Source organism: Notamacropus eugenii, chromosome 1, assembly GCF_028372415.1.
Source record: "Notamacropus eugenii isolate mMacEug1 chromosome 1, mMacEug1.pri_v2, whole genome shotgun sequence".
NCBI classification, from domain to species: Eukaryota; Metazoa; Chordata; class Mammalia; order Diprotodontia; family Macropodidae; genus Notamacropus; species Notamacropus eugenii.
Genome location: NC_092872.1, coordinates 236,299,817 through 236,322,783, shown reverse-complemented (window position 1 = coordinate 236,322,783; position 22,967 = coordinate 236,299,817). Strand labels below are relative to the sequence as shown.

The following is a 22,967-nucleotide window of genomic DNA, read 5'->3' as shown; positions in this document are numbered from 1 at the left end:
GATGTCATGATAACTACCAACTATATATATTTTTTAAATCATTAAAAAGAAGAAAATGAGATGATAGCTTTACTGCAGGTGTGGAGAAGAATTTCTTTCCTATTCAACAAGTAGAAAAAATCATTGGTAACAGAAGATTTTCTTACATAAAAATAAAGTGTTTTTGCACAATAAAAAGCAACACAGCCAGAATAAAATAGAAAGAAAGATTGGGAAAAAAATTAACCATAAATATTTTTCATAAAAATCTGAAATTTTAAAAAATCCTTAAGGAATTATCATGTATAAGAGCAAGACCATTAGTCAGTAGATATAAGTGGTTAAAGGATATGAACCAGGTAGTTCTTTAGACAAATAAACATGAATAATTAATAACTGCCTGAAAAAGTTTTGTAATCCGAGAAGCATAAAATAAATCTGAGAAATCACCTTACATCCTTTAAATTGGTAAAGATAATAAAAATTCATCACTATTGCAACTGTAGCACAATATGCATACTATCATACTTTTGGAGATGCTATAAATTTGTGAATTGTTTTGTAAAGTAGTACGGAATATGATCTGTGAAACTGTTTGAACTCTTAGACTCAGCGATTCCATTGGTAGATGCTTTACAAATATATCTATCGCCACATTAATCATACTGTCTAAATATGTGGAAGCATCTCGTGTGTCCAGTAATTGGGGAATGGCTGAACAATCTGTAGCACATGAATGTATTATAATATTATCATGTCACAAAATTACAGCTATCAAGAATGCAAAGAGAATCTTGATAGCAAATAATGAAACCAAAGGAGAGCAGAGGTTGTACGAGGCAGTACTGGGAGACTGGCTGAAGCTGCCCGGCAATCCCAGTGGCTTCAAGGGGTAACCAGGGTACAGTAAAAGAGATTATAATAATACCCTAAAGGGACTAGAGGAAGAAATGGATTAGCGCCTCTCCCCCCCCCAAATTAAGAGTTCAACTTAGGTAAAAAATTTTAGAATAAGATAATGATGAAACTGTTAAAAGATGAACATTTTTAACTAAAGGCAAAAATAACAAAAGCAACCACGAGAACAGGGAAGCCATCCAGAACAATGACGCTGTTGGGAGAAGGAGGTGGGGGGAGTGCAGGTGAAAGGAAAGGCCACTGAATGTCCTCAAAGTAGAAGAGAATCTGAGCATTTTATGAAGTTTAATTCAGCCTACACATATTAAACAACTACAGTGTTTGGGGTGCTAGGCAAGGTACTAGAGATGCAAAGAAAAAGCCCCTCCTCTCCAGAGCTAACCTGAGAGATGCCCTGTGACCACGAATAAGTAGATACAAAGTGAGTGGAGGTGGGAGAGCATTAGTCATGGGGGAGAAGGTTGTGCTCAGAAAAGGCCTTGTAGAAGAAATGACAGTGAACGGAGAGGCAGTGGTGACGAAGTGTGGGATTGGATACTGAACAGAGGGAAACGTGTTCCCATTTGCTGAAAAGAAGGGGTAAAAAGCAGGAGTGAAAGCAGACTGGAAAGGCAGGTGGAGAGGGCCTTAAATATCAGTCTGAGGAGCTTGAGCCTTACCCAGAGATACAATGGGGGGAATCGCTGAAATCTGAGCAGGAGAGTGACTAGGTAACACGTGGGCCTTATGAATATTACTTTGGCAGCTCTTTGAAGGCTGGATTGAAGAGAACAGATTAGAAGCAGGAAGATTATGTAGGGTATTATTTAAATAATCCAAGTAAGCTATGAAGGCCTGAGTTCAGATCGGGGCTATATGAGTGGAAAGAAAGAAACACATGCGAGAGATATTATGGAGGCAGGAACTTTTGGACTTTTTTTTGCTACAGCTACACTTGAACTCCCTGCTCTTTTTTGGGGGGTTGGGGGCATGAGGCAACTGAGGTTAAGTGACTTACCTAGGGTAAGAAAGTTTATGTTAAGAAGAAAAGTTTATGTTTCTTTTTCTCTCTTGGTCCAGGTCAGGCCGCAATCCGTGGACTTGTGGCAGAAGGGCATCGTCTTGCCAATGTTATGATGGGGCCTTATCGCCAAGATCTTCTTGCAAAATGTGACCGAGTAGACCAGCTAACTGCCCAGCTGGCAGATCTGGCTGCAAGGGGGGAAGGAGAGAGTCCACAGGCAAGGGCTCTTGCTTCCCAGCTACAGGATTCCTTAAAGGTAAGACTTCAAATTAATATACTGCTGACTTAATTATTCAAAAGAGCAAGCATCTTATTATATACAGCATTTTATTATTTATAGTTTACAGTATTTAATGTAAAAGACCATGGCCATGGAGAAAAAGAAATCTGTGGCTAACAGAAAATTCTTGTCTCTGGCAAGAAATTTGGAAAATTCATTACAAAGTTAATATAAGATCGTACTGGAGTAGGTACCGTAAGTGTAGGAAATGATAGGGTCAATCAGTGAATAAGCAATTATTAAGCACCTGCTCTGTGCAGACACTCTTAGGCACTGGGCATACTAAAACAAAAACAGCATGGTTTTCTCCTTCAAGGAGCTTTCATTCTATTAAGGGAAACATCATATAAGTAAATGTAAAATATATACAAGGAAAATCCAAAATAATTTTTGTGTATGGGAGAGTAGAAGCCTTAGTGACTGGGAGGATCAGCAAAAGCTTCCTATAGGAGGTGAGGCTTGAGCTGAGCTTTGAAGGGAAGGAGGGATTCTCTGAGGCAGAGATGAGCAGGGAGTGCCTTCCATAATGAGACATACCCTGGGCAGAGGCATGGAGATGGGAAATAGCATGTCATGTGAGGAACAGTGAGAGGGGCCAGCTTAGCTGGAGCACGGAGGCAAATCAGAAGGCTGTTGCAGTAGTAGTAGTGGTCCAAGCCAGAGGTGATTAGTGCTTGAACCAGGGTGGTGGTCATGTGAGTGGAGAGAAGGTTGGCAGAGGCTAGGGATGTGGATAGCAAGACCTGGAGAGAGATGCGGGCAGCGTGTGAGTGAGGAATCAAGATAACTCCAAGTTTACAGATTTGGGGGATTGATAATTGAGAGGATGGAGGTACCCTGGACATAAACAGGAGGTTGGAAAGAGGAGTTTGAGGGTAGGGTTACTGTAAGTTTTCTTTTGCACATGTAGCTTCAGGTATTTGTGACACATATAGTTTTAAATTTCTGATAGGCAGTTGGTGATGTGGTACTGGAACTCCTCATAGAGCCTTGTCCTGGATATAGAGACCTGAGAGTCATGTCCATAGAGTTAAGGGTTAGCTCCCATGGGAGCTGATGAGATCACTGATAGAGGCTGTAGAGGGGGAAGAGAAGAGGATCTAGGCCATAACCTTGGAGTATACCCATTGTTGGGAAGGGTGGCCATTAATGATGACTGGCAAAGGAAACTGAGAAGAAGCAATCAGGGTGGTGGGAGACTCAGAGAGAGAGCAATACCTCAAAAATTAAGTGAGGAGAGAATGTTTTGGAGGGTTCTTACATGTGCTGCGGGAAGGTGAAGAAGGATTTGGATTTTTTAAAGGCCATTGAATGTGGCAGTTAATGAGTCATTGGTAACTTTGGAGAAAACAGTTGAGAGATCCAGTCAGAATCTAAATTACAAGGGGTTAAGGATGTTTTGTTTACCTCTAAGAATCCATGTCTTTATGCTCAGAGATGGTAAATACGGAAACATAAGTTTCTGTAACCAATTTCCATTAGGCTAAGAAAATCTAACATAAAAATGTTTCCTTTAATAATAACAACACCAGATATAACATTAGGAAAAGAACCCATTAGATATCCTTCATTATTTCTGTGGTCTTTAGCAACTTATTCTGTAGCTGGAGCTATTATGAGGAACCAGCAGCCTTTACTTAGACTGATGTCAACTCTTTAACCTTCAAGGATATGGCCAATAGAAAAGCAACGGGTCTTTTTAAGGCAACCCAAGCTGTCAGGAGAGTAAATAGTTTCACCTGATATGTCTTATGTATTTCGTTTATTAGCCTGTAAGCTTGTAGAGGTTGGGAACTATGTTTTTTTAAGTGTCCTTTGTAGTTCCTTGCATGTAACTAGGTTCTCAATAAATTGTTGAATGAATGATACAGGAACATTGATTTGACAGACATGCTTGTGGTTGGGTAATCCTGGGGGCATTTTCATTTGGAAAAAAATATATTTTTAAGGATCTGAAAACAAAGATGCAAGAGGCCATGACTCAGGAAGTGTCGGATGTTTTTAGTGATACCACAACACCCATCAAGCTGTTGGCAGTTGCGGCCACTGCACCTCCTGATGCGCCAAACAGGGATGAGGTGGGTATATCTATGGCTTTTTCTGTCCTTCTTGTTAGGTACTAGTTCTGTGTAGAGCCATACCTTAGGGGAATGAAGGACTGATGGGAAATGATGTTTTTCAGGAGAGGGAAGGGGTGGAGATCATCTCATTCTCATCTAATACTTTGAAAAAGGTGCATTGGGGTTAAAATGTATGTTAAAGGGCATTAGTAGATGAGCAAAAGTGGAAATTGGGACTAAGGTGTGGAAAGGTTTGGAGGAGTTATCTGGCAACACTAGTTTGGTTTGTTTTTTGCTAATTACATTTTATTTTATTTACCTGCTTTAGTCATGATTTCCTCTTTTGTCTTAAATGACTGGAAAATCACTTCGGTCTTCCAAAATCAAGGAAGGACCTGTCAGTGGTAGTGATGTTGCTACTACTGCTGCTGTCCTATACTTGGGTGACACTTTGCCTGTGTAACCTTGGGCAAACATCATGTATAAAATGAAGAGATTGGACTGCACAATTTAAGGTCTTTAAGCTTTAATATTGTATAATTCTATGAAAAGTCAATGCAGAAAGAGGTCATAGTCTAAGCAGAAGGAACTGTGGAATAAGTCCAGGGCAGAGAGAGAGAGAGTGTGTGTGTGTATGTGTGTGTGTGTCAGAGAGAGAGAGAGAGAAGGCTAGCTGTATATCTAATGCCAATGGGTGATTGAGGAGACAAGCATTTTACATATTTGCTTTGGTGGAGAGTAGTTTATACATTTTCATATAGAGAAGTATATTCAGTAGAGCTCAAACCAGTTATTTAACATATACTGGATTTTTTAAGCCATAAGTCTGATTGTTTCCTCCAAACAGACAACAAAGGTTTCCTTTTTGTGTAGTTTCTGTGTCCATTTCCATGTTTCATCTCCCATTTGATCTTTGTTCCCGTCCTGTGGAGCTGCTTATACGGTGATGTTATCCCTGTTTCACTGATGAGGAAAATGGAGCTCAGAAGGGAGAAGGGAATTGTCCAAAGTCTGCAGCTAATAAACAAATAGGCTGAGGCCTGAACCTGTTTCTTAGGACTGCTCAGAGTCCACTGTGTTACTGCCTCTCAGGAGAAATAGGAGCTTTTACTGTTCTTGTTTTTCACAGGCTGTGTAGCCTTGCATTCCGGATTCCCGTCTGGCTCTGCTAGACACGTTAACTTAGATCAGAGAGCTGCAACTTTCTGCAAGATCCTGCTGTTTATTGCCATCTCATTTAGCAGTTCAGCATTTGCATCCAGTAAAAACTTGTGAACGTCATTGATGTTTCAGGCATATATATGAACACACCCTATAATGAGCATCCATCAGTCAGATTTCTCGCACATTATTATGGAGATTATTTGTGGTAATGTTTTGTGTTTTGGAGACCGAAGTGTAGCTTTGAAACTCCATGGACCATCCACAAAATGGAGGGTTTTATTTTTAAAATGAATTACATGGTGCATTTAGCAGTTATAGCTGTAGATTTGTCTGTCCTCTCCAAACTAGGTTATAGACTTCTTGAGAGTATAGCGACTGCGCCTTCTTCACATTCTTTTAAGTTCCCTATAATGCAAGGTGCAGCCTTGTGTCCTCTGTATATTCAAAGTAGGATTGCTTTGAAAATCAGGAAGGTGGGATGTGTGTGTGTGTGAATGAGCATATACATATGACCATACTTGTCAGAGCCCAACTAATTAGTGCTAACTTTATATTTAGTCCATCTCTCTTACTCACTCAGGTTTAGGGCATTTTTCCCAGACTTTACACTGGGAATAACTCCTCACTGGCCTAAAGAGATAAAGGGTCGGAATGGCTTTTTTCCCTAGGTGTTTGATGAGAGGGCAGCTAACTTTGAAAACCACTCTGGAAGACTTGGGGCTACGGCAGAGAAGGCGGCTGCTGTTGGGACAGCTAATAAATCCACTGTGGAAGGTATTCAAGCTTCAGTGAAGACAGCGAGGGAACTCACGCCCCAGGTTTGGCTTGATTTGTTTCTCATTTAAAAATTAGGACAAACTGTGAGGAGTCTTCAGAATTCTCAGTGTCCTGTTGTTTTCCTCTTCTTCTGTAAACCTGTTAAGTTGGCCTTCTAAAATTTAAACTGTATTTCATGCTTTCACTCACCTTTTCATGTTATTTTACTGTTCATCCATTGCATTGTTTGGAAAGATTAAAGAAGACACAAGTCAGTCATGAGTTAAAGTCCTACAACATGTCTGTGAACCATTAGGTAACATGATTTAGTGTCTCAGGTCAAGGGGATATTTTCCTATTCTACAAAATTCAAGTCACTTCAACAAAATGTTCCTTAAATACCTATGCAGGCATACAGGTTATTATCCTTACATTTGGGGATTTTATAGCAGGAGATAAGGCATAAATAACTCCAGTCATCAGCAAACATTTATTACAAAATATTACATAAAAAACCCCTGAATGAGCTGTTGACTGAGAAGCTGCTGGCAGTACCTGGAGTTGGGATTTAAATCCCAGATGAGCATTCATTCAGCAACTGCAACAGCAATGACATTCTGATGTAGAGAACAATATAAACCAGTCCATGGAAGTAGGAAAAATGAAATGGGTGATTTGGTGTTGCTTTGGAGTAAAGATGAGTAAGGGGGGCATGGAGAATAGGATGAGATGGACGAGTTTGATCTTCTCTCTGTGAGCAGAGGTAAGACATGATATTGACAGAGTGAAAACGTGATTTGTTCAACACTCGTGAAGATTAGTCTAGCAGCGTGCAGGATGGATCAGGGGAGGCTTCTGCAGTGATAATGAGATTCTGGCCTAGAGTGATGCCAGTAGCCCCAGAGAGAAGAGGGGAAGATTTGAGGGCTATTTCTTATAGAGGTGGAATTCTTAGGACTGAGTTACTGGCCATGAGAGGTGAGGGAGAAAGAAGATCCAAAGGTAACAGCAAAGTTTCAGTCATGGCACTTAACTGATCATGTCACAGATGGAAACAAAGAAAATCGAAGGGATAACGGGTTTAAGGGGAAAGGTAAGAGACCATATCCTTAACATGCTGAACCAGGACCTTGAATATTTGTTTTAGAGTAAATAGAGGGGATCAATACCCCTGCTAACTGCTTGTAAGTAGTTGTTTTAACCTTTTAATAAGGTTAATCCTCCTTCCCGTGGCCCAGACCTGCCACCTTGCGTTTATGTCTACCTTTTTAGATCATTTGGAAAAGAGAAATTTGTCTCTGTGCTTAAGGAGGAACTTCCCTACAATATAGATAATTTCCCTGCTCTTGATGCAGTAGCTAATTATAAAGTTGAAAGTTACATCTTTTTATAAGTTCACGTCATAAATCGGTTCCCAGTAATTTCTTTCTGTGAATAATACCTTTCATAAAATACATGACTGAGGGCAACAAGACTTCCTACTGGAGTTTCAGTAGATACCAGTTTTCTCCTTTTTCATTTTCTTGTCAAGGGGCTTGTGTTGTGTAATTGACCAGAGCCTATCTCAAGAATAACATTATACTTGGTCGTTGGCATTTTTGTTATTTTTATTATTAAGTGTTATTATTAGACTGTAAAACAGGATTTTGGGGCCTGACTGTAAAGTAGAATTGTGTGTATGTATGTGCAAGGAAAAAGTTTGAATTCAAACAAACCATAGGTGTTGTGACTCCTCAGTGCATGTTTGGGGGTTTTGACTCTACAGTGCAAACTTGGGGTGAAGAACAGTAGCCTAGTTCTCCCCAAGCATAAAGCCATGTATCCTTCAGTTTCTTTCTGGGCAAGGGGATTGCTTGAGCTTTAAATATGCCTTTGCTATCGGCAGGTTGTCTCAGCTGCTCGCATCTTACTAAGAAATCCTGGAAATCAAGCTGCTTATGAACATTTTGAAACCATGAAGAACCAGTGGATTGATAACGTTGAAAAAATGACAGGTAAAGCCTGTGGAAGGTGGCGGCTGTCCTATGCTTTGTGCCCTGGGGTTTTGAAGGAGGGGAGTGAGCTTTGGAAACCTGAGCAGGAATGGAGATGTGCCCTGGCTGTAACTGGATGAGAGGGAAGTCATGTGCTGGACCCTGGACTTGGCTGTGCTCAGAGCCACTGAGCAGCCGCCTCTCATTCAGACCTCCCCGCTGGGGCTGAAGAGAGGCCCTTTGAGGCCCTGGCAGTGGCATGTCCATTGTGGGCAGTCTTGTCTTCTCTTTCAGTAGTGTCCCTGCTTGCCTCTAGCCCGGATCTGGTTTCGGTGGATGTAAGGGAGCAGTTTGTGGCTCCATTGAGCTGTCCTGTCATTTTCAGGGATTCGTGTTTCATGGTATTACAATAGCAACAATTCAGCACAATCCATCTCAGTGTTTCATCTTAGCTGTGCAGTGGGGTTGTTGTTGTGTTGTGGTTTGGTCTGAGCCTGCCCAGTTGAAGGGGCACCTCCTAGTCTTCTTCATTCTGAGCTGAGGGAGGGATGGGAGAGAAGGAAGGAGATGTGGGCATGAAGGCCTGAGGTTTAGCGGCAGCACCTCCTATGACAGAGTCCCCCAGTAGCCAGAGATGAAAGCGGAGCTCAGAAGGTGTTGGAATCAAAGGAACAGAAACAAGAGGTGGTCTCTTAGGGATACTGGAGTCTCCTTACGGCTCATCTCAGGCAGGGGCAGTTGCCAAGAAGCAGCAGATGGCTGGGGAGCGAGGAGAGAGAGAGCGCGATGGTAGAAGATAGTGGGAAGGTCTTGTGGTGATCAGTCTCAGATGCATCTCTTGCTGTTTCTGGAGAGCAGTGCGTTTTGGCTGCTGACATGGAGGCTCAGAGGCCGTGGACGACTACTCTCATAAAAGCTGTAAGTCAGTGCGGACCCTCTGCTCAGACTGCCCTTTGCAAAGCCTGTGTTCACCTGGAAGCTTTCCATGGTTGGGAAGACTGCTGAGGAAGGAGAGAGTTCTGAATGTTGAAACTTCCCTGAAAATGTGCGGCCCATAGGACTTGGGAGCTTCTGTTCTCAGTGTTATTTCCCTTTCTCTGGCAGGGCTGGTGGATGAAGCCATAGACACCAAATCTCTGCTGGATGCTTCTGAGGAAGCAATTAAGAAAGACCTGGACAAGTGTAAAGTAGCTATGGCTAACATCCAACCTCAGATGCTCGTTGCTGGGGCAACCAGCATTGCTCGGCGAGCCAATCGGATCCTGTTAGTAGCCAAACGGGAGGTGGAAAACTCTGAGGATCCCAAATTCCGGGAAGCTGTGAAGGCCGCTTCTGATGAACTGAGCAAAACCATTTCCCCGATGGTGATGGATGCAAAAGCTGTAGCTGGAAACATTTCTGATCCTGGTAAGCAATAAATGACTCATCTTGTTTCATTTATTAATTTCAGGTATTATTAGATTGGAGCTAGAATCCACTTGCCCCCACTTAATATGATATAAGCAACAGATTCATTTTGAAAATAAAATATTGTACTTTCTTGATCCAGTATCAAGGATCATGTACTTTTTCCTTCCCAGACCATTTGTCTCAGGAACTGAAACATATTCTCTCTCCTCTCAGAATATAGAATGCCTTCACACTAAGTAGCTCCTATCACTCTGCGGTCATTATTAACTTTGAACACATTCTATCCCCAGTATTTCATTTACCAGATATTTAACAGTATAACTAATTTGACTTCTCCTACTCTCCTTATTTAGTAAAATGTTTTAATCTACTTTGTACCCCTTTTCATGGAGTAATATGGCAAACTTAAGATTAGGGAGTTTATACAAGAGGACTTTCCGCATAGGTGCATAATAGTTGTCCTTTGACACCAAATTACACCAAATCATGTGACTTTTCCTTGGATTGGATTTGGTATTCATACCTTCTGCACTTTCATTAAAATGGATTTTAAAATATTCATAATGAGAACTGTATACTCATGGCTTGGATATGTCTGGGTTATTCTGAAATCACACATTTACAATCTAGTCAAGTGTGACCAGTAAGACACAGAATATGGTTAATATTAGGAATATTAGGTTAATACTAGGTGCAGGGGACTGATATCACAACCCCACTGCTTTCACCTGTCCTTGTCCCAAACCTCCAGTGTTCTTTGATACATCCACAGCCAACTCTCCTGAGCATGCCTGACTCTCAGGTGGAGCTGAGAGAAGCTTGATTTGGGCATCTCAAGAGAACTGACATGCCAACAGCTAAGTAGAGCAGAGAGAAGGAAATGTGAGAAGAGTTCAAAGGGTTCTGGGGCACATCTGATGTAAATGTAAATCAGATGTCACATGTCCCTAATCCCAGTGTCATTAGGCATGCTCTGCAGTCAGGTTCATGTCCTCCGCTTGTGGTAGCACCCTCCAGTTCCTCTTCAGTAGACAGGCTGAGAACCCTAGGCTGCCGACCCACTTGTTTGGAAGGTAAGGGTGCCAGTTGTCTCTAGGCCTGCAGAAAAGCTTCCTGGACTCGGGATATCGGATTCTGGGTGCTGTGGCCAAGGTCAGAGAAGCCTTCCAACCTCAGGAGCCTGACTTCCCTCCTCCTCCCCCAGATCTCGAACAACTCCGGGTAAGTAAATTCCTTCTGGGGGTGGGACATAGCAGAGAGTTTATGATTGCAGTGAAAGCAGGGAGTGTGGGAGTAGGAAAGTGTGCTGCCAGATTTTTCCCGGAGTGAGAGGAGCTGGCAGCAGGTGCAGGGGGTCTGACAGTGGTAGAAAGCACATGGGATTTCCCATGTAGTTGGGTGCCAGCTTGATAAGCGTGCTAAGCAAGACATTGGCTAGCGGGGGGCTGTTGTCCTTGGGATCGTGATTTTGGTGAATGAACATTATGTGTCAGGGACCATGTTAATAGGGTTGCCTGAGGATTTCCTATTTTCTAGTTTGTCTCTAGTTTTCAATAGTGTTCCTCAAACCTGAATACCTTTGCACAATCCTCCTAGCCTAGTAAGTTTTCCTGCGAGTTTACCTTGGTGAAGAATGAGAAACTTTTTGTTTCTCTTTATCCTTTCAATTACCCTGGCCTCCTGGATTTCTGAGATAACTGTTTCAGACTAACTGATGGCCTACTGATCACCTGCTTGGGGTATTTAAAATGTTTTGTGAGTATAGAAGGCAAAATTCGTAGCTGTTTCACTTTCTAACTGGAACCAAAAAAATATTGATAATTAAAGTGATTTATTGACAGTCTGTTGAAGTCACCTGATCTGACAGTGGAAATAGCATTCTATACATTAACAGCTTAGGATGGTGGTTGGACAAGCAATAACTCTTCTGGTAAGATAAAGGAATAAGTAGAATTACAGTTTTTGAATACATAAATTCCTAAGAGCAGCTTTAGAAAAACCGTCCACTTGAGTTTGGCCGAGTCATAGAAAAATGATAATTTGGTCCCCCTGCATTTAATTTTGTCATAAAATATAATTTTGTAAACTGGCATAGATCATGTCAGGCCAGACTGAACTGTTTGCTGGCAGTGAACGTGCCACTTGTATCCTTCCAATTAGGCTTTTGTCAGGAAGAATTGGGAGAGAAAAGTATTACTAACTGGTGACTCCTAAAGTCTGATAGTCCTAGTATTTTAGAACAGAAAGGGATCTCATTCATTCCTTCATGCAGCATCCCTAGGGATGTGGCTGGTACTGGAACTCAGGTCTCCTGCTAGCATTCTTGCTACTAGACAACCCAGATCATCTTTGGATCAGTGATATTGGCTTTGATTTTTGTTGAGCTGAGCTGAACTAAAGCCATTAGTGATGGGGTTTTTGTGGGGAAATGTGAAAGAAAATGTGCTTTACATATGTGTATGAATGACTTAGCATGACTTGTTGTGGGATGTGAATGGGGTTGGTCCTGTGTGTGGATGTGAGTGTGCGTGGTGTTTGTGGAGTGGCTTTTTCTTTTTATGGTGAGATGGTTATTTAGCCAGCTAGTGGAATTAGAGGAAGGAGAATGAGTTCCCTTGGGGCTACAGTTCTAACAGAGGGATTGTCTCTCGCTTAGCTGACGGATGAGCTTGCTCCTCCCAAACCTCCTCTGCCTGAGGGTGAGGTTCCACCACCCAGACCCCCTCCGCCAGAGGAGAAGGATGAAGAGTTCCCTGAGCAGAAGGCCGGGGAGGTGATTAACCAGCCAATGATGATGGCTGCCAGGCAGCTCCATGATGAAGCTCGGAAGTGGTCTAGCAAGGTAAGTATTGAAGGCCTTTCCCAGAGAGTTTTCCTGGGAGGAAAGGTAGCTCCTCAGTAAGGATGAAGAGCCAAGCTTCAGAGCTTAGTAGAAAGGATCAACATTTTGTCAGACTGACTTGCGCAGTCATTTTTTCTCTCTGGTTCTGAAAATACTGACAAAATTTGAAAGTCTTTGGTGGCTATTGGTTTCTCTTTCATGTGCTAGAGTTGAAGAGATGCCTCCTTGGGAGGATATTTGCCCTGATACTGGATAAATTAGGTCCTTCAGAAATGAAATATTTGTAGCATTATTTTCCTCATGGGTATAGGATGTGTTTGGATTCACTATTGCTAATTTTTAGTGCCCTGAAACATGAAACTATTTCTTGGGCTCTTCTGCTGTTAAAATGGTTCCATTTTCTTTGGTGGATTGGGGTCAGAGAAACTCTTTCTGCTCAACCTTCTTTCATATATCAGCCAATCAGCTCTAGCTTAGCCTTCCACAGCAAATGTGGAAATCCCCATTTTATGATGAGGCTCCTACTGCCCAGTGAACATTCCTGGTAATTAATTCTTGCCTGTTTCCCAGACTGTGAAAATTGAGTCACTTTTCTGGGTATGAAAACAAGGTATTATTTCTAGCTTGCTGTGAAATGCGTTTCTAACCCAAATGGCAAACGAACACACCTGATGTTGTTGCTTTGTTTTTGGTTTTGAGGTTTTTCATTTTTATCCCTTTTTCACATACCTTCCTCTCAAGAATATTTTGAATTTTTAGGTTGTCCTGGGCCCTCCAGTTTATCCTTCTCAGCTGCTGTTCTCCCAGGCTGAGGGAGTGACTTTATTCCTTTTCTAAATGTTTTCCTAAGTGCTTAAATATGATGCCATTGTTGGAACGGGCTTCTCTACCCTGATCCCTTGATGTCCTCAGTGAGGACTGTTGTCAGAGGTTTGGAAGGCAGGAATAGTTGACTTTGAGGTATGTGAACCCAGGGCTGGTGCTACTTCCTTGTGGTTAGGCCATGTGGATGGCTGGATAGATGGGAGGGGGAAGGAGAGGGGAAAGGAAAGATGTGATATCCAACCTGGGAACTGATGCTCTGAGAACCAATCATATAGATTTGATTTATTAAGTCAAGTCTTCACGTTCTTTCATGAAAATGATTCAGCTTTTTTCCCTTGGTCATCCTTTGTAGGCAATACCAGACCTTTCCCTAGCCTACTACTTTCCCCAGACCCTCTGTTACTATTTTGGATTAGTGCCTATTCTGGTTGGGGGAACCACAGGCTACTGCTACCATTTTTTATCTCTTCTGAGGGTCCTACTGGAATCTAAACTCATCTGGAGCCTGTTGTCAGGCTAATGCTTTGCTTTATCTGTGAACTAGATAGACAAGGTCTGGAAAGACAAATCTGTTTTGAACAAGAACAATTTGAGTTAACACCTAAATTTTCTGTTATGTAGAGTGGATGAATAGTAGTACTGGGTGTATTTGGAGATGATGGAATGCCTGTCCCTGAAAACCTTCTGTTGTGTGACTGAAGTACAGTCCGACTTGTGTGCTTAGACATCCATAAAAGCCCCACATGGAGTTGGGAGACTTGTTGCAGTTCCTGGCAAGGGCATGCTGCTTGATGGGCTTCATTGAATGGGGCTCTTCGTCTCTCCATGTCATCGTTTCCCTTTCTGCTTTTTTGCCCATGAGGATTTGGTGTTTGGTGCTATCTGATGTGTGTGCTTTTTGCGTTCTGGGCTTCTGTTAACTTCTCTCTTTATTCCTGAAGGAAACAGCAATCCATGGCTGGCAGCCACTAAGCTGACCTGTGCCTCCTCCTGGGCTCTAGTGTAGAATGGTGTCCACATCACCCGACTGAGGGGTCACCTGGTTCTGCTCGGAGCAGCTTGCTAACCAAGGACAGCCTTGGGTGCACTCATTTCCTTCACCCAGGGTTGTTTTTGAGTTATTGTTTGCCCCTCAGAATGTTTTGGTTCATTGAACTCTGGCAATAAGTATCTGAAATATGAGTATTGTTTGCTTAAGTACTTTTATAAAAAATCTTACCTTTTGCATGATTTTGTAGGATTGGATGCTGAACGCTCCCTTTCCACAAATCTCTGATTCATCCCCTGGAGATTCTGATATTTTCTTCCTGACTCAGTGGAACCTTGGTTACTAAACCAGCTGAGGCTCTGTTTCATACTAGGCTCTCAAGTCCTCCTGCTTATACTAACGCTGTCCCTGTTTCTCATCCTTCCTGCTACCCGAAAAGCCGGGTAAAGAAGCCTCGGAGAAAGGTGTAGATGTAGCCGAGGTGGATGTTGCCGATGAGGTTGGGTTTCCTCTCCCCTCTGACAATGAAGATGATTATGAGCCTGAGCTGCTGTTAATGCCGACCAATCAGCCGGTTAACCAGCCCATTCTGGCCGCTGCTCAGTCTTTACATCGAGAAGCAACCAAGTGGTCTAGTAAGGTACTCATTGGTGTCCCTCCCAGTGGGGGACCGCTCCAGTTGCATCCGGCCATGTTCAGCACTGACACATTGCATCACCTGTGATCTGCGAGAGCCCTAGGAATCTGGATGGGGTGGTCATCTGTCTGTCTGCACCTCATTGTCAGAACTGAGAGTGGCTTCACAAGTTTATTAGGTCTGTCAGTGCCAGACATTAAGCTGTTTATGTTGGATGAGGTGGGGTGGGGGGAGACTAAGGAGAGAGATTGGGTCACTTTTGAAAGGCTTCCTTTCTCTTATTTTTGTCATTTTTCCCCTGCTGACTTTTGTAGCAATAGTTAGCATTTTAGAATGACTTGCACAGCCATGGGTGAGTCTCTCAATGAGTTTCCAATCAGGAGCCATTGTAGACTACTGAAGAAGTCACTGGACTAAGTCTTGTGCTTTGTGCCTCTGCTTTTTTCATCCATGGCTCAGAGACCAGAGTGAGTCTGGATGAGGAATGGCTTTGTATGGCAGAATCTTTGCTGCCTTGCACTTGGCTGTATTGCAGATGTCTGGCCTTCACTGGAGGCCACCCTCCCTTCCCTTGTCCACCTTTGGATCACTCCAGGGGGAGGTGCTTGATTCTGCTGGGCAGAATCAGCAGAGCCTTCCACCTTGGGGACTCCATGCAAATCTGCATTTGAGATACTGGTCACCAACTTGTTTTGTTTTCTGTCCTTTGGAAGTGTTATGCTTCAAGGCTCAGGGTGTTTGGTATGTGATAACTAACACTTGGCTGCACCATCCCCTAACCAAAACCATAAAAACACTAGGATGATTGTGGGTCTGCATTTAAGAGGTGACCCCTCTGGTGCTGGTCTAGCATGTTTCCCTGGTGTAGAATCATCTTCTCTGGGTCTGAGGTGTATGTGTGTGTGGGGGGGGGGGGGGGTGAGTGTGTTTGTATGTGCCCTCACACATGCGCATTCTTTAGCCACCATCATCTGTCTAAAGTGGCCCTTTAGATGACCAGGTGTTGGTCAGTAGCACTTGTGACCTCTTAACATTACACTTGCTCTTTTAGGACCCTGCAGTGGTGTGGCTTGGGTGGACAAAACTCAACTTGAAGACTGAGGGGAAAATTACTAGATCTTGGCTTTTTAAAAGGAGGTTTTCAGGGTTAACCTTTTTATTTTCACTGTTTTACTATTTATGGGCATCACTTCTGAGGATTTAAAAGCATTAAATGAATGACTGGGTGAAATCTAGCCTCATTTTTTCCTGTTAATTTATCTCACTGGGTTTTATAGAATGAAGATGCCCAGTCCAAGAACTTTGTTTTGATTGAAGGGTGGTGGGGGGTTCTTTTTTGGCAGATGATCTCTGGGGTCATTTCAGGACCTGTTTTAACTCTCACTCATTCATCTGTTTGGCCTTCCTGATGAATTTCCAATTCTGATTTTGTCCAGCTTGAGTTTCCCTGCCTCTAATTGGACATTTTGCTTTTCCTTTCCTGAAGAAACTGTAGGATTGATTGTTGACCTCTTTAAATGTGAAAATTTAAAAATGGCCAGTTGCTTTAGACGCTGGGACTAGCAAGAAAGATGGGAGGCAGCAGGGTGAGAGTTGTGGTTATCTATTCAGGAGGTGACACCTCCCTCTTGCACAATGCCACCCATTGAGGATACAGAGTTTTTTTGAAGTTTTTAAAACTTCTGGCATTACAGGGAGAGTGCATAATTGTGGTTTCCAAGAGAGGGTCGAGCAGAGCAGGCTCTTGGGTGGATGCTGGCAGGGCTCAAGGCCAGCTGTTGAGTACTTTTCCCCTCAGGTCAGCTCCCCTGCATCCTCTCTGTACCAGGGCAGCGTGCCCCTCTAACCAGCTGCTCAGTCATCAGTGTGATTGACTTGGGATGCTGATGTGCTTGTTGACCACTCTTGAGGGGCGATCCTCCACATCAGACTAACACTCAGGACTCTCATCTCTTCTCGGTTGTGAAGCTGGTTCCTTCCCATTGCTGAGTGCTGGGGAGAGGACTCCACCTCACTAATCTCTTTGGTCCGTTTCCCCAGCGCTGTGCATGCGGCTCTTGAAAGGTTGATTTCCCATCCTCCTGTCCCCTCAAGCAGCTGCCTACCTCATCTTTCCTCCGTGTGCTCTGGTCTCCTTCCCTGGGCTTGCCTGCTGGCTGAGCTTTACTCCGTGGTTCTGCTTCTCCTTAGGGCAATGACATTATTGCAGCAGCCAAACGGATGGCCCTGCTGATGGCTGAGATGTCCCGGCTAGTGAGAGGGGGCAGTGGCACTAAGCGGGCACTGATCCAGTGTGCGAAGGACATTGCCAAGGCCTCTGATGAGGTGACGCGGTTGGCTAAGGAGGTGGCAAAGCAGTGTACTGACAAGCGGATCCGAACCAATCTCTTGCAGGTGAGAGAAGAGGAACTGGGAGCCCAGAAGAGTACGGAATACCAGAGGATGGAGAGATTGGGGAAAAGGATGTATTGATTGGTTTATCTAACAAAGGAATTTAATTGAGCCTTTTCTGATCAAATGGACAAGTGGTTCCAGGCTGAGGGAACATGGGGGGGACAAGGACTCTTTTGCATTATATTTCGTATTAACAAGAATTTCTGAATCTCTAATTTTAAAAGATAGAAATCTGAACCAACATGGGGCACCAACTGCAGGGTTATCAGTGGGTAGGAATAGTCACTAGCTTTTATCGCAGATATTCCTTTTAAATATGGCTTATAGCTTAACAGTTCAAGTACACAATTATTTTTTCTCTTTAGGTGTGTGAGCGAATTCCAACCATTAGCACCCAGCTCAAAATCCTGTCCACAGTCAAAGCCACTATGTTGGGCCGAACCAATATCAGTGATGAGGAATCAGAGCAGGTGAGTATAATTATGCTGGCTTGCTAATTAGTCACCACAATTGACCTTCAGAATGATGAGATGTGGAATGTACTGCCACCATTTTAGTACTGGGGAGGCCAGGCCTGTGTTCAGGGAGAGGCAGCGTTCTGGGCCTTCTACCACAGCTTCTACCACAGCTTCTACCACAGGGTAGCGATGAGGGCTTTAATATAGAAAAAGATGCTCAGAGATTCGGATTCTTTCCGTGACTGGGCATTTGTTGAGCTCGGTCTCAAAGTAAGAATGCCTGGTCTGTGTGGTGGACACTGGAAGTGTGTCATAGAGCCTTTGTCACCAAAGAGTTAGTTTTTTATCTTATTATAAACTTTTCATGTGTATTCGAAGGTAGTTCTGGAGGACTAAGTGTTTCCCAGTTCAGACAAGAGCTGTAGGACTCCAGCACCTTCACTGAACAGCTTGGTGCCAGTCTTGGGTCTTTCTTCCATAGTTCTTCTTGGTGTTGGCCCTGAGTAGGGCAGCTATAATTATGTCTGGGAGGCTGAGCAGGGCTGTAATTCTTGCTGCTGGGGAGGCTGGTGGTTGCTTATGTTAAGGAGTTCCGAGGCCCAGTAAGGCTGACCCGACTAAAGCTAGCTCTACCCCAGGAGGGACAGATGTGCCCATAATTGTTAAGATGGAGAAGATTTTCCTAGTCAGTCAGCTTTGTGACCAGGCCCTTCTAGCCTGGGTGAGAGCCCTAGTCTGTCTCCTCCATTTCCCTCTGTAGTAACACCTGGGGACATGCTGCCAGGCTGCCTCGGTGTCTCTTGGGCTACTCCTGGACTAAAGGGAAATGTCTCTTTTCTTCCAGGCCACAGAAATGCTGGTTCACAATGCTCAGAACCTGATGCAGTCTGTAAAGGAGACTGTCAGAGAAGCGGAAGCAGCTTCAATTAAGATTCGAACAGATGCTGGTTTCACTTTGCGTTGGGTTCGAAAAACTCCCTGGTACCAGTAGCTCCAGGTGCAGCTGTTGCCCCACCTGACTGTCCCCCACACCCCAGTACCCCCACGCCTGGCTCAGAGACTCTCTTCTAAGCAGGAGTAACTGTGGCCTAAGGCCCTGGCTGTTGTCGGGGTGAGGGTCATACCCCAGCCTGTTTCCTGCAGAAACCCCCACATTTGGTCTTTCCATGTTAGAAAATGTTTATATTCTCCTTTGCTTCAGGGGACTGTATGTAATGTCTCTTCCTAGAAAAAGTCTGTATTCTGTTCTCTAACAGCCTCCTGTACTTTTCTCCCTGTAAGTGGTCTAGGACTCCAGCTCATGGAGGCTATTTACATAAGCTCAGATTTCAAGTATGGAACACTACTCTTGCATCCTGCCTGGACAGTCTCTGGATAGGAACCTTCTTTAATTGTCCCCCACCCTTGCACCTCACTCCTGTACTCTCTTCTCCGAGCCTGGGTGACTGAGCAGCCTACCCCTGAGAAGGAAGTCCCCCTGCCTCTGATAATGTTTGCTGCTCTATAGACTTCTGGTGACCCTATTCAGCCCTAAAGCTGGTGCTCTTTTCCTGCCTTCTGTGGGGTCACCAAGCCCTTCTAAAGGTGGGCTTGCTTTGTGGGGGAAGACAAACCAGAGCCCCTGCAGTAACCTGAGGCGGATGGCCTTAGCATCATTGCCTTCCTCCTCTACCTCTCCTTTGCTAGTTTCCAAAAGCACAAACCTGAAGATTTCTTTCTCTTCTAAGTAAATCGTGGAATCACATGTGACGGTATGAATCCTGCTCTGAAGTGATCCAACCATTCCAGGGAAGCTCTTGGAGCCATTCGAGGGGGTGGAGGTGGGGGGTTCCCTGCCTATTGCCTTGGCCTGCCCACCCACCTGCTCGGGCAGGGTTTCCCCTCCCAAACACTGTGTGTCCTGGTGCTCTTGTCTCTGCTTTTCGGGGCAGAGCAGCCGGGGAGTCGTCCAGTGGGGCCATACCTGGGCAGTGCATGCTTTGTTACTGCCCCCTAGGGCACTTTGCTGAGGCCTTAAGGAAATGCTGCATTGGAGTGCTTGGCCTGATTGTATTCCCTCCACTAATTTCTCTCCCTCCATGATGGATTCGGAAGATATTTAGGTGCTTTTTTCTTTCTAGAACTTTGAAATACCTTTCTTTTCTAAGTCAGCCCCAGGCTGACAGTTGCTCTTTTTTTGCCCCAGTATCAATTAGTGTAAAAGAAGGGCCATCTCTGAGCTGGGACCTCTCCAGCTTGAGGAGAGATGAACCCACAGACTTAAGATTTTTCTGGTCTTGGCAGTACAGGAGGCTGACCATGAATTTTCGAGGGGAGTCTCCCACACCTAAAAATGACTGTGGTGACTAAACCTGAAATAAGTCTTCAAGAGGTGCCTTCAGTGCAGGTCAGGGGGCATAGCGAGAGGGAGTATATGGATGAAGAGTTAGTCCCTTCTCCCTCCCCACCTTGTGCTGTGGTCTGAAGAAAGGAGCTAAGTGAGGAACATTTCATTCATTGCCCATGTCACCTGTTTCCTGGGATCCCTGCTGAGTACTCGCAACACCTATGTGAGAGAAAATCTGATGGTGAAAAGGAGGAGTGAGAGCTTTAACCCGAAGGTCCTTGGTTTTCTTCACTTGGGTTGGATCCCAATGTTGAATGTATAAAATCTGTCTTCAGTTAGTCCTGTACATTTTAGGCTTCCTCTTTTTTTCTTTTAATGAATGATGAGTGTTCTTGAGGTCCTGAGAGTACTTAGTACTCTTAGCACAGTGCCTGGCACATAGTAGGCGCTTAATAAATGTTGATTGATTGATCGATTGATAATAGAATCTTAAGAGTTGGGACCTCGGGTCATTTATCTAGTCCAATTCCATAACTTCTTTAGTTGCTTATGTGATATAAATGCAATATTAATGCCTTTAAAAATGAACCTATGCCAAAGATCACTTTTTGTTTTGTTAAAGATTGCTTAAAGAAAATAGGAGAAATCATGTTTGCCATTTCAGTTCCAGGGTTCTAGCCACGCTGCAAATACACTTTGTGCCAGTTGTGGTGTTCTCACCACCAGTGTTCCAGATTTGGTGAAGCAGATTCCGAAACATCCCCTGATTGTCAGTTAGAAATATTACCACTAAAATAACTGTGTTTATAAACCAGGATTTGTTATATGCAAATATTTTCTGCCACCTCTTTTGTTCTCTTAAAAATAAATGCCTTTGTATAAATAACTGTTTGAATAGATGGTGTGTTATTTTAGCAGTAGTCATTTTTAGGCCAGACATTGGGAGATACATTCAGTTAATCTGTAAAGTATTAATACTGTAGGGTAGACTTGGGTTTATTTAATTTTAATACCTCCTGACAGTATGTCTAGGAACCAGCAGCATGTCAAACAAGGCTTTGAATTAAAAAAACATTTAATACAGTGTTTGGCATAAGAAAGGTAGCTGATGGTTGATTAAAAAAGTCAGTTCTTGAGTTTGTTACGAGTCATTGTTTAGAAGAAGTAGAAATGATGGAGACTGGCAGCAGGGGGATATCAACTGAAAACAATACAAAACCAGTCCACCGAAGTCTATTCTCTGTCCTGGATGTCTAAAATCCCATGCTCTGTTGCTTCAGTTTTTACAAGGGATTTGTGTTAACGATTGGTTTAGGTAGCATGTAAAAGATTTCTGAATTCAGTCTGCAAGACCTGGGTTTAGAGCCTCAGTGCTGCCTTATGAGCTGCATTAGTTGGGCAAATGTCAACCTGAGTCTATTTTATTTGTAAAATGAGGGTAGTAACATTTGTGCTGTTTACCTTAGGTTTTACTAAGATTCAAATGAAACAAAAATGAGATGTGAATTGGTTTTTGAAACTGCAATATTAGGCATTGTTTTTCATGAACCAGAAATGCTCATGGTCTCCAGCAGGATTTGAGTGAGACGGATGGGCACTCAGCAGCCAAATGGTCCAACTCATATCAGAAAGGGATTCCCACTTTAATATACCTCACAAGTGATCACCTGGTCCCTACCTGAAGACCTCCCAAGAGGAGGAGCCACTGGTGGTCTAAGGGAATACTATTGTGCCCAAGGCTTTGGGGTTCTCTGGACCATCTCCTTCAAGATCTGAGGGAAGAGGTGGTCAGGAAGGTTATGATGGTTTGACCTGCCTGGCACATTCTTGTCTTGCCTGCTTTGTACATGGCAGTTGGGGATGGCAGGTCCCTTTTCCAGAGGATTTGCTTCTAGGTCAGTGGCTGTGGGGGCTGGGCTAGAAGCAGGATCTATGTGTGATCTTGGGGTTGCTGCCACTCCTGGGGCTCTAGGGCTGCTTGCCCATTAGTGTAGTTTGTTGGGGTCAGTGGTGATAAAGGTGGCCATGGCTAGCTGTGGGCCCAGGGAAGCAGGGCTAGTTATTTTGGGGGGGAACGACATTGCTATCCTGAGGCTCTTGGGTTCAGAATCCTGGGCTATTTCCATTACGGTCCAAGGATAAGTGGTATTCCCAAGTCCTAACAGTTGGCTACACAGTTCTGGACTGTCTCCGTCAAGATCTAAGGGAGATGGTAGTCAAAATGGTGATGGTGGTTTGATGTACCTGGCATCTAGTACCACCCGTCTCTAAGCGTGCCTGTTGCTTCAGTTAAGCTGACCTGCGTTACGTGTGACTTGAAAATAGTCATATTTTCTGGGTCCTTCCTGTCTTCTCTTCTCCCGTTGAAATATACCAAATTCCTTGAGCTTATACTCTATTACATAGATTCAAGGCTCTTCATGGTCTTGGCTGCCCTCCTCTGGGCAACGGATGCTTGTGTATATCATTCAGTCAGTAAGTCAACAAGCACTGGTTAATGTGTTACTATGTGCCAGGCACTGGTGCTAAGCTCTGAAAATACAAATACCCATAGAAAGGGTCCCACCCCCAGAGCTCGCCTTCTGAGAAGGAAGGGTAACACATCAAAAGAGCTGGTTAAAAAATGGGAGAGGAGGTGTGAGTGTAGGCTGGAGAACAAGATATGGCCACCCTAGGCCTCCTCCTTAAATGGAGGTTCTGGGAGAGATTGAAGGAAGGACAGGGAGTAGAATGTGAATTCCTTGCCTGGAGTGAGGTGTCAGGATAGCAGGGCAAGTCTGGAATGTAGTCTGGAGAGGAATGTTTAAAACTGAACAGAATACTGCAGCTGAGACCTGACGGGCTGAGTACAGTGGGATTATCACCTTATTCCTATTAGCTGTTCCTTGGTTAAGGAAACCCGACTGCGCTGTTTTTTTGGATGCCACCCCATACTGAAGGACCACCGTTGAATT

General features: G+C 43.8%; 1 protein-coding gene across 2 annotated transcripts in view; it reads left to right on the top strand.

The window, feature by feature from the left end:
• Positions 1–20,899, top strand: part of VCL (vinculin) — a 117,579-nt gene extending 96,680 nt beyond the window's left edge. Inside the window, exons 12-22 of one of the 2 annotated variants that reach the window (XM_072628105.1) lie at positions 1,957–2,156; positions 4,130–4,258; positions 6,073–6,222; positions 8,046–8,154; positions 9,238–9,540; positions 10,640–10,764; positions 12,200–12,385; positions 14,638–14,838; positions 17,026–17,229; positions 17,595–17,699; positions 18,532–20,899. In XM_072628105.1, coding sequence (XP_072484206.1) covers positions 1,957–2,156; positions 4,130–4,258; positions 6,073–6,222; positions 8,046–8,154; positions 9,238–9,540; positions 10,640–10,764; positions 12,200–12,385; positions 14,638–14,838; positions 17,026–17,229; positions 17,595–17,699; positions 18,532–18,678 — 1,859 coding nt within the window. In that variant the 3' untranslated portion in view covers positions 18,679–20,899. The remainder of the gene's footprint in view (positions 1–1,956; positions 2,157–4,129; positions 4,259–6,072; positions 6,223–8,045; positions 8,155–9,237; positions 9,541–10,639; positions 10,765–12,199; positions 12,386–14,637; positions 14,839–17,025; positions 17,230–17,594; positions 17,700–18,531) is intronic. The other variant, XM_072628104.1, reaches the window with a different exon arrangement.
• Positions 20,900–22,967: the final 2,068 nt, after the last annotated feature.